We start from the raw sequence: 12,015 nt of genomic DNA, 5'->3' as shown, positions 1-12,015 counted from the left end.
CTCTGAAAGGCAGAGACTAATCTTTGGGAGCATACAGAGGAATTTTGAAATTGCAGCCAAATCCCCAATTGTATGAGGTTGTGAGTTTAGATTCAGTTTTTAATAGATCCTTACTTAGCACTTTTTCTCTTCAGCAAAATCTAAATGGCTTTTGTAAATAACAGAATGTGCAGTGATGCTAAATCCACTCATGCACACAGTCAGTCCTTATTACCCAGAGTCCATATCAGCAACTTGGCTGACTCACTGACATGTATTTGTAAGTCCAAAATCAACACTCAAGTTCCTTTCATGGCCACTCCCAGACATCCACAGAGTGGTGGAAAATTTGAGTTGTCTAACAATGTACACCCCCAGTGGAGATGGAATGAGGTGACACTCTGCCTTGTTTCGACTCAGGGTCATTTTCATGGCCTGTTTAGTGCCATGTCATTTCCATTTTGGTGCTTTTTGTTGGCATTTCTGCTGCTTAAAATGGCCCCGAGCAGGCAGTGCAGATGTGCTGTGTTCCCAAGCATGGCAAGGCTATGAGGAGCCTTATGGAGAAAACAACACACATTAGATCTGCTTCGTTCAGGCTGGAGCTGTGGTGCCGTTGTCTGCAAACTTCAAATAATGAGAGTTGACTGTGTGCACCTCTTTCCTTTAGGAGGATTTGTCCTCCTTGGGATATTTTTGGCTCTCATTTCTGTGACCTGCCCCACTGATTGGCATTTCAAAGCAATAGTGGAGCTTCTAAAAAGGGACCATCCACCTGGGACAGCACCCAACATAGCTCCTACTGCTAACATCCTTCTTCACCCTCCTCAGTTCGCTCAGTGCTGAGAAGAAACACAACTGCCTTCTGACTGTTCTACGGCCCTTGCCCCTAAATCAAGTTAAAGCGTTGCCTAAGCCAAGTTTTTAAACTTGGGTGCATATTTGAAACACCTGGGAAGCTTAAACAGTTATTGCTACCTGGGTCGTGATTTAATTGGTAGGGGCTATGATTGGGTGATAGGAGTTTGAAAGCTTCACCGGTGATTCAAATCTGCAGAAAAGTTTGAGACCCATGGGCCTAAATTACTGGCTTGGTTCTGCCACAGGGCTACGCATGCACTCTGTGACCACAGCCCCCTTAGGAGTCTAGCATTAGTCAAGGCAATCAATGTTTTAGTAACACTGGATATTCAGGATACCTCTGCTTTTAAAGCTATGGGGTATTCAGGAAAAGAGTCAAAAAGCCTTGCTAGTGCATACCCCACCCATGGCAGGGCTAGAGAGGGATTAGGAGCACATAACTGGTCTCTAATTAGCTGAGTGGGGTTAGCTCACAGGTCTCCCCCAGGTGAAAGGACCTAATGCCCATTCAGCCTAGCCAATTAAGTTACAAAAGGGACGAGCTGTTGACGGAATAGCAGACTTCTCATGCTAGTCTGAGACTTCAAGCCATTATAAATGGAGCAGTCAGTGTGGTTACTTCATTTTTACTGTGTTTGATTGTAACCATTATTTCCAGAAAGAACTCATTGTAATTAGAATTCATGATCCAAATTTCACCAGCACCAATCACAACTCCTTTTTTTTTTTTTAAGTTTATTTATCTTGAGAGAGAAAGAGTGGGAGGGGCAGAGAGAGAGGAAGAGAGAGAACCCCAGGCAGGCTTTCTCTGCACTGAACCCAACGTGGGGCTCAAACTCACAAACCATGAGATCATGACCTGAGCGAAAACCAAGAGTCAGATGCTTCACTGACTGAGCCACCCAGGCGCCCCTCGATCACAGCTGTGAATAACCCTGTGTATTTCATTCCATTTGATTTCACATGGCTCAGTGGCAGCACAAAGCAGCCTATTCTGATAGGTGGCCAGTGTCCCTTAAACATTTGATAAAAATTAGTCACTGAACAAGAGTGAAGCACCAAACCGACTTACTAACTTTTCTTGCTTAAAATATCAGATGACTTTCCCTACTGCCCATACATCATGTGCCCCCACCCACCTTAGCAGCCCAACTTCCACCTTTTACACCTAAATTCATGCTTCTGTAGCTTTTCTCCGGATATTCCCACTGCAAGAAATGTCCACACTCACGCCCACATGCCATTTCTTTTTTTTTTTTTTAATTTTTAATGTTTATGTATTTTGGAGAGAGACAGAGAGTGAGCGGGGGAAGGGCAGAGACAGAGAGAGATACAGAATCTGAAGCAGGCTCCAGCCTCTGAGCTGTCAGCACAGAGCCCGACACAGGGCTCAAACTCACATACTATGAGATCATGACCTGAGCAGAAGTCAGATGCTTAACGGACTGAGCCATCCAGGTGCCCCCCCACCCCCATACCATTTCTTTTGTGAGGCTTTTCCTGGCCATTCCAGAGAAAATTAGCATATGCCTCTTCTCCCCCACCTCCACTCCCACCCTTCGGCACTTCATCCATTAAATCACCAATTATTTGAGCTCCAGACAGGAGGCACCGAGTGAAGGAATAAGAGAAATCCGCACCCTGTCTCCTGGAGTTTCCTTCTGGTGGGACAAACAGCACACACACAGTGGGCTCTTCGTAATTATAGCATTGATCACACAGATTTGGAGCCAGTTTATGTATCTGTTCCTGCTGAGGTTTGTGAGCTCCTCAAGGCCATGCAGGGTGTCTGATTTCCATGTGCCAGGTGCCTGCTTCTGACTAGCAATGTCCCCTCCCCCCAACGGTGTTCTTTCCTGTCTGTTCACAGGACTTGGTGGCACCAAGTACATCTCCTTTGAGGAGCGGCAGTGGCATAACGACTGTTTTAACTGCAAGAAGTGCTCCCTCTCGCTGGTGGGGCGAGGCTTCCTCACAGAAAGAGATGACATCCTATGCCCAGACTGTGGGAAAGACATCTGAGGTCCACACCACTGACTGCTGGCGACATGCACGGATGTATATGCGCTCTCCCTCTCAGCCAGGCAGCCTTGCGTCTGGTCTCCACTGGCCACGTGGAGACTGTCTCTTGTGCTTTTCTCAGTGATAGCCACGTTTGCTTAAACCCTTGAATCCTTTGTACTAGTCCAGTCCCGGGGAAGGAGGAAACCCCTGTGTAGCCCCTCAGTTGGAAGCTGGTTTTGGATTTTTGTAATCAAGTAAGGCAAATCCGAGTGTAAAAATCCTTTTGAATGACATCTTTATAAATGTATCTTTCTTTCACTGCGTATTTAATTTTTAAGTGCAATTAACATGTCACGAACTTGAGTTTCCCAAACTACACGAGATAATGAAGAGTGGGTATTTACAAGTATGTAACTTCCTGTTGTGTAAGCCCTAAAGCAAGATTATACAGCTCACAATAAAGTTATCTAGAACAAAATGGCCACACACAGCGTGTGAAATAATGATGAAACACTGAAGTTCTGAGCACTATGGTATAAAACACGTTTGTATGTGTTCCACTGATCACTGTACTAAGTGCAAGTTCAGACGGGATGGGTCAGTGTTCACAGAAATTACATCACACCTGTCATGTCAAAGGCCTTCAGTCCTCACCACAGCTTCTCCCCGCTACCTTCTCGTTGTTCCTCTCTCCCAAATTCTCTTGCTGTGCATTGGATGCAGCAACATAAACTCCAGAATATGAGCAGCAGAATATGAACTAATGACAGTGAAAGCAGTTTGGGGGGGGTCGCTTTTTCTTTTTAGGGAGAGAGAGAGAGAGAGAACACACATGCAGGCAGTAAAGGGAGAGAATCTTTTTAAGTTTATTTATTTTTGAAAGAGTGAGCAAGAGCAGGGAGAGGCACAGAGAGAGAGAGTGAGAGTGAGAGAGAGAGAGAGAGAGAGAGAGAGAATCCCAAGCAGGCTCCACACTGCCAACACAGAGCCAGATGAGGGGCTTGAACTCACAGTGAGATCATGACCTGAGCTGAAATCCAGTTGGACACTTAACCAACTGGGCCACCCAGGCACCTTGAGAGAGAATCTTAAGCAGACTCCATGTCCAATGTGGAGCCCAACGCAGAGCTCAATCTCACAACCCTGAGACCATGACCTGAGCCAAAATCAAGAATCAGACCCTTAACTGACTGAGCCACCCAGGTGCCCCATTGGGGGTCACTTTTCTTAACAGAGCTCAGTGCTTTCCCAATGCCACGTGTCCATATCCTACCCTGACTTGCCTTCTCGTTTATTAAGTGAAGGTTTTCAAAAGGATGTAAGCACCTTGAGGCCATAGATGACCTCTTGTTCATCTGCGTATTCTTGACACCCTAGCAATTTAGGGCATGCTTTGGAAGCCTTCAGCATTTCTGAAAGGAGGGAAAGGAGAGATCACGGCTATAAAGATCTGAGCTCTTAGTTTCACGTTAGTCTGTAAAACCATCTGTGAAAGCATGGTATACAGTTGGAAAACACTGAGCCAATTTATGAGATAAGGCACTCTGTATTTCTCTTTACAGAATGGTTACACTAGTGACTTTTGTCCTTAGTTTTTTGAGACAGCACAGTACCATAAAACAATAGGCCATGCAATAGAAAAATATGGTGGAAATCAAGTCCCACCTATGCTAAGCCTGTGTGAAGTCCGTTTCTTAACCTGAGTGCTAGGGCATGTGAGAAATGTCTGTCGATGTCTGAGACAGGCTTTCTGAAAACTTCCCCGGCTCATTAGTTGTTTTGCCTTCTACTCCATAGGATAAAAGTGAAAGCACTCTTGTAAGTATGCTGTTTGAAATAAAAATAACAAAATTCAAAATAGAAAGGTGAAAGCTTTGTAATTTCATCGTGGAACACCTTACCTGTTCTTCATTAGACCAACAGTTATACGGGACACACCCAACCTTAAATTAATAGTAGGGGATGGTCCACTGCTAGTAAGTAGCTCCTGTTGGACTCCAATAATCTTCTGGACAAAATATTTAAAAACCTTTGAAAACACTAGAGCACAGCCCAAAGCAGGAATTCTTGGGAGGGGAGCAGATACTTGAAGAAGAGAACAGCAGTGGGTAGGTTTCCCATTTTTATGGCTTTTGCCCAGGGGCAGGTCCCCAAAGGGGAGCTAAAACTCTGTTAGAGAATCTATAGTCTTACTGGCTTGAAGAACCAAAGGCCAGAGCTTGGCACAAACCGTCTCTGAGAGGTAAGAGCAAAAATTGTACAAAAAAGAACCCAAAGTTCTCACGAAATCCCTACCAATCTCTGGCTGACAACTAAACCACATGCAGATGCTAGACTCCAAGTGGCCCAGCTAAGGCTCAAAGAACAGAGTGGTTGGGACTTTGAGGACGGTGGTGTTCAGAGCTCAGGGACTGTTTCCCATGTGACCATTTAATTGGGGAAACTATGCATGAGTGTGTACCAAATAAAGGTGTGTAGCACCTTACCCTAAAGGTGTGCGGCAAATGGAGAAACATGCAGGAAAATCTACTACAGGTTAGGAAGAAGAGTGGGAGTCTATAGCATTTGGGCTGCAGCCTGATCCCATTCCGCTCCACCCCCGGCCCCAGTTTCATGTGACAGCAGCTCTACTCTGGGCAAGCGTAGCCAAGAAGGTAAGGGCTCCTACTGGTCTAGGGCTGCGCCCCAGGCATGACAGTCTGAAAATCCTGGGATTCTCATCACTTCTGCGCCAGCCTGCCCATATGGTGGAGGCTCCACCTTAAGACGGGCAGTCTGAGAAGACCAGAGGCTACTCCTAGGAAGAGGACTGTGCGAAGACATTTATTAGGATGATGTTGGCATATTCTGGTAAGAAGGATACCAGCCCTCTCTATTGATCACCTACTTAAAAGTTGTGGGTGGAAGTGGAAGTTCTGTGAACTAGTAGCTCAGCAGCTCTGCAGGAAGGGACTATTTGGTACCAAAAATGGAGGAATCTGTACTAAGGGGATTATCAGAAACAATGCGGATCTTGGTGGCAAGTGACTGAGAGGGGGATGGTAGGTGTGTGATACTAGTAGCAAAAAGCAAAACAGCAGATGAGCCAGAAGTTTAACGCAGAGAACCAGGGAAAGAGACAGCTAGGGATAACCCCCCTGGGATCCCACTTATCCCTGGGGTCTGGAAGACTATGGGCATGTACCCCGTGCGTTGTATCCACTCTGGAGCAAACAGAGTGGGACACAGAGATGACTCGAAAGCATTCTCCAAGTCACACTCACAGATCATCAGCAAAGAGCATCTTATTAGCTCAAAGTGCTTAAGCAGAACCTTGAACCAAACACTGGCCAAACATATAAACATGTTCAAAAATTTAAAGGAACAGGAAATACCCGGATGCAACTAACACGGCTGCCATCAGTGAGGGACCGCAATGGAGTTCGAGTCAAGAGCTGCCTGGGAAGCGCTCAGAAGTGGGGCTTTAAAGAGGCCTGCCAAAGGACAAAAGGTGAGATTACTGGGTGGCAGGGTACTAACGAAGATCTAAGGTATGTGCCTCCGAGCTTCATGTTAACTTGCCGCCAAGTTTTCTAAATGAGCCGCTCCTCTTGGCAGGGTGGGGCGTCGTTTCTTACCCAGGCCTTCCTTGGGTGCCGGGTTTTGGTTTCTGTCACTCAGCATAGTCTGGAGTTGGGCGGGCAATGCAGGAGCTAGCCCGGAAGGAAGGGGCGGGCCGGAGGCGAGGACGGAGCGGGTCGGGGCACGCTGGGAAACTGGGGGCAGCAGAGGTTTGGGGCGCCCCGCTAAGTGCAGGAGTCCTCCAGCTGCCGTTGCTCATTGGAGTCTGGCTCCTGGTCGTTTCGCCCGACATGCATCTTGGCCGTGGGACTCTCACATTTGGCCATCTGGCTGCTCCCTGCAGACTGAACCATTCTGAGCTTTAGACTTTGACCCTCAAATAATATCCACGATGTGTATAGTGCAGCATGTGATTGGTTTTTAAAAATCCCAAACATAAGCAAACTAATAATCTTAGTTTTAAGTTTCAGAATAGGGAGACTTAACATGTTGAATATTGGGTTATTTTTAAGGCTTAAATTTGGATAACATGTTAGGGCTTGTGAAATTTTTTAACAAAAGCATTCTTACACTAATGAGTATGAGAAAATTAATATTTAAAATATTCAGAAAATTGTTGCACTTTGCTACTGCAGTTCTCATGATGAAACAGAAAGACACTAGAATTGTACCTCATGATAAGACTTTAATTGCGAGAGACTTCTGCAAATACAATTATTCTAAAAATAGATATATTCGTTTAAATTAGTTGTCCCCAGTTTTTTGTCTTCGCGTGAAACTGGAACAAATGTGAGTTGATTGGTTAACATTTTCTAGTAATTAAAACAACTTTTTAACTGTTAAAAAATTTAAAGTAACATATATAATAACAATCCTCATCAGAGAACACCAATAAAGAGATAAACATTATTAAAAAGTCAAATGGAAATTCTGGAGTTGAAAAGTATAGTAACCAAAATGGAAAATTCACTGGAAGGGATCAACACTACATTTGAGTTGAGAGAAGAACAAACAAATCAGTGAACTTGAAGATAGATCAACAGAGATGCTGATATTTGAAAAATGGGGAAAGTGAGGAAATATTAACAGAGTCTCACAGCAATGTGAAATACTGTTAAGTGAACCAACATATGTATAATGGGAGCATCAGGAAAGAGAAAAGGGACAGAAAAAAATTTTTAATCAATGGCTGAAAACTTCCCCAAGTTTGATGAAAAATTTTAATCTAATCAACCCATCCAAGAAACTGAACAAACTTTAAGGGAGAGACTTTGAAGTTTGAGTCCAACCACACTCAAAACCTGGGTCTCCTTCCAGCATGACTCTACTCAGCTTTCTATCAACTGGGAATCATGACACTGCATGATATTTCTGACTGGCTCTAAAATAATACAGTTCCATGATAATACTTTTTATTAACACTTTTTATTAAATTATGAAATAAACACAGAAGTGCATCATACAGGTGTTAGGTAAAACTAAACTATAGAGATAGGAGAATAGTGGTTACCTCTTGGGAAGACATGAGAGAAGCTTCTGGAATGTTAGAAATGTTCTGTATTATGGTTGGCAAACTATGGTCCATGGCTAAATCCTGCACACTGCTGTTTTCTTAAACGTTTTATCAGAATACAGCCATGTCCACCCCTCTACACATCGTGTGGCCCACAAGACATTTTTATTACCTGACCCTTTACAGAAATTTTGTTAACCCTTGCTTTATACCTTGATCTGGACAGTGGTTACATATTTAGGTATATATATATATTCACTCTGTATAAGACTTTTAAAACTTTATGGTAGTGTATGACACCTCAATAAAAATAAAAATATGGGGGCGCCTGGGTGGCTAGGTTGGTTAAGCATCTGACTCCTGATTTTGGCTCAGGTTTTTTTTTTCATAGTCTCATAGTCGTGAGACTGAGCCCTGCATGGGGCTCATGGGGCTCCATACTGGGGGTGGAGCCTGCTTAAGATTCTTTCTCTCCCCTCTGCCCCTCACCTGCTCACACTCTCTCAAATAAATAAAAACATAAATACATAAAATATGTAGGTTATGGGGCGCCTGGGTGGCTTAGTCGGTTAAGCGTCCGACTTTCGCTTGGGTCATGATCTCGCGGTTCGTGGGTTCGAGCCCCGCGTCGGGCTCTGTGCTGACTGCCAGCTCAGAGCCTGGAGCCTATTTCAGAGTCTGTGACTCCCTCTCTCTCTGGCCCTCCCCTGCTCACGCTGTCTCTCTCTCTCTCTCATAGACATTAAAAAATAAAAAATAAAAGAAAAAATATGTAGGTTATGCTTTTTATAGTTTCCTCTACTGAACAATTATTTTAAAGCTTACCTTTTTCTTGAAACAAAGCAAGCAAACTTGCCTCATCTTTACTTGGTTATCCTAATACGTGAAGGCTCTGGAGGTCAGTCTCTACCACCTGATGCTTCCACTGTGCCTCATGGCTGGTGCAGTGTTTCCTGGTGGGCTTGGGTAATTTTGATCTGGGTTAGTCACTGACTTTAAAAAATAATCTGTGGGGGCTTCCTCGGGCTCAGGATGACGATTTCTACTACTTCTGCCACACATCGGGAGCACCGCCAAACCGGAACCGCTTCCCAGCCACTTCCTGTGTTTCTCTCACCACGCTGGTGGTGTAAATTGTGGCTACACATCTGCCCATGGAATGCCAACCTGCTTGCTTCCAGCCTCCACCACCTCCCCTGCTCCCTTTCCTGTTCTTCCTTCCTGTTTTCCTGTTCTTTCTTCTCTTCCTTTTTGTCTTCCCGCCCTCCTTCAGCAGGGGAGGTTTTCTTCGCCTTTACCTTTACCATATGGGGTTTGCTCTTTGGGGTCTTAGCTGTTAGGTTTCCTATTTCGGGGAGCATGGGGCTTTGACATCTCTGTACTTTACATCATGGTCACCAAGACTACGGCTCACTTTTGACAGAGCCTCAAAGTGGCCTGCTTCGGATTCTAGTGTTCTGACTTGTGACTGTCAGCGCTTGAGTGCTTTTTTCCCCTTAAACATTTTTTTTTCCAACAGAATTGTTCCTTACGTTTAAAAAGTCATCTGCTTTCTCTATGGTTTGGCATAAGAAAATGACAGACATTGTTAATTTCTCTCTTTGTGACTCCGTCTGCAATGCTGAGACTTACCTTACTCTTACCTATTTTAGTATGTTGGAGCTTCGATTTAAAAATGCAGAACTATCGGGGCGCCTGGGTGGCTTAGTCGGTTAAGCGTCCGACTTTCGCTTAGGTCATGATCTCACGGTTCGTGGGTTCGAGCCCCGCGTCGGGCTCTGTGCTGACTGCCAGCTCAGAGCCTGGAGCCTATTTCGGAGTCTGTGTCTCCCTCTCTCTCTGACCCTTCCCTGCTCACGCTGTCTCTCTCTCTCCTGGAAATAAATAAAACATTAAAAAAAAAATGCAGAACTATCTTATAGAACAAGTTATATATTTATTCAAATTATTTACTTACACTTTGTGGTAATATTTAATAGTTAGGATATTGTAAAGATATTTAAGTTTATTTATTTATTTTGAGGGGGGGAAAGGGGCAGAGAGAGGAGAGAGAGAATCCCAAGCAGGCTCTGCAGTGTCAGCGCAGAGCCCAACGTGGGGCTCAATCTCAAGAACTGTGAGATCATGAGCTGAAATCAAGAGTCGGACCCTTAACTAACTGAGCCACCTGGATGTCCAAGGATACTGTAAAATTCCTTCTAGCCTACCTTCAACCCAAATCATGAAAATCTAGTCACTGAACTAACTGAAAGCAAACAGGTTTCCTTACGAGGCAGTCACCTGTTGAGGAAAGTCATCAAAGAGAAGAGACTGCTGGTTGCACACAAGCTGTGTGCTTCCCTCCCTCCCCTGCCCATGGAATGCGGGAATGCAGCTTGCCTTCCCCCCTCCCAGAGGCTGCCCCAAGGACACAGCCTTGAGATAGTGATGTGCAGTTGAGAACACCCACACAGTGTATGTGACTAAACCCTGTTAAGGCCTCTTTGTAATCTTTTACGACTTGGAAGCCAGGCACAGGGATCACTTCGTCTTGTGCCACTCAACACAAGCCTCATATAGAAGTTCCCTTTGCTTACTAAAACTGCCACCTACCACCAAATTGGAGAGGCCTGCCTTTCTCTTCAGTCTCTCCTGCCCTCCTTCAAGGGTGACGGTTTCGATTACTCCCGGGGAATCTCCTGAGATGGTTACGAACTCACAGGACCTTGCATGGACCCTGAACACAGCAAGCAGCTCAATGCATGTATGTACTCTGATACGATGAGCCCTGGAGGTAGGCTGATGACCAGCGTCTCAATATTGTCCTTAGCGACAGCTTTATCTCTTGTAAAACTTCAAAAACGTGTCTGTGAAAGTCCGCAGTGCTGTTGGCAAAGCAGAGCCCTTGGGGCCAGCAGAGAAAGCCTGGTCATCAACACGGGTGAAGCCGGAGTATATTTAGAATCCATCACTGCCTCGCCACAGATGGACACAACCCAGTCTGTAAGCACAGGGCCACCCTCAAGTCATAAATCAGCCTAATTCCCTTTGAGGAGATTTTTAAAAATTAGCTACAGTAGAATAGATGTGGTATTAACTTATTACCAGTGAATCATATTCCTTTGGAAACTTAAAATATACAAAACATAAAATCAATTCTCAAGCATTAGTGATGCCTGTTGAAACCTAAGGGCAAGTTTCTCTCATTTGCTGCCTGGCCACTAAATGACAGACTGGGGGCTCCGGGATCAGTATACGGTAGAAATATAGGGAACGAAGGTCTAGAAGAGACTTGAGGGTCGGAGAGAAGCCTGCTTCCTGACAGAGGAGGAAATGGGAGCACAGGAGGAATAAAGCTGACGCAAGGCTACCCAGGCCAACATGCTAGAACCCAGGTCTCCCAACTTTTAGCTTGATGAGAATTTTTTGAGGGCAGTAAAAAGCCACCTCCTATAAATTTTTTGTAATACTTATATCTCTCCTCTGTAACACCCAGGCTGACTGTCCTTTTGAATAACTGCTTTTCCAAAAGCTGGCACCACGGTGTGCTTTATTCCAGGGCTTGGGTTGGGGCGACTTCCAGAAAGGGACCTGCCTCTGGCTTAACACAGAAGCACAAGAGATGTCGGCTTCAGTCACTGCGCTGCCACCGTCAAACCGCATGCCTTCAGAGAAGCCACTCCTCCTCCAGCATCGGCTTCCTCTTTTGGAAAATCAGGAAGTGGGATTAGATTGTGTTTACAGTCTGAATAACATCCACTGGAAAAGAACTAGAAAAACCCATAATTGGACTTAATAAATTTCAGGGAAGGTACTATATCTAAAATAAAACACGGATTATTTTCTTACATGAAGAGATGATTACAGAGGAAATACCCTCTCTGAATACACAGCAGTTCTGCTGAAACACTGAGGAAACATCCGGGTAATACACATGACAAAATGTGCATAAACTAAGAAAATGAGCTTTTTAAGAGTGGCAAAGAAACTGGGAGGGAATAACAAATAAAACCCTGTTACAAAAATAAGAGCAATGTAACTGCATCCCCAGACATCTATCAGCAATTACAGTTAGAAGCATATGGATAAAAAAATATCCAGGAACAAGACAAACGAAC

At 44.6% G+C, this 12,015-nt stretch overlaps 1 protein-coding gene across 4 annotated transcripts in view; it reads left to right on the top strand.

The window, feature by feature from the left end:
- FHL2 (four and a half LIM domains 2) overlaps positions 1-3,322 on the top strand; it is a 68,465-nt gene extending 65,143 nt beyond the window's left edge. For all 4 annotated transcript variants that reach the window (XM_039232563.1, XM_039232562.1, XM_039232561.1 and 1 more), the window contains one exon: positions 2,711-3,322. In XM_039232563.1, coding sequence (XP_039088494.1) covers positions 2,711-2,862 — 152 coding nt within the window. In that variant the 3' untranslated portion in view covers positions 2,863-3,322. The remainder of the gene's footprint in view (positions 1-2,710) is intronic.
- The last annotated feature ends 8,693 nt before the right edge of the window (positions 3,323-12,015 follow it).

This window comes from Hyaena hyaena, unplaced genomic scaffold (assembly GCF_003009895.1).
Source record: "Hyaena hyaena isolate Hyena2069 unplaced genomic scaffold, ASM300989v1 scaffold_68, whole genome shotgun sequence".
Lineage (NCBI taxonomy): Eukaryota > Metazoa > Chordata > Mammalia > Carnivora > Hyaenidae > Hyaena > Hyaena hyaena.
Note: the sequence above shows the minus strand (reverse complement) of the source record. Positions and strands in the feature narration are given on the sequence as shown.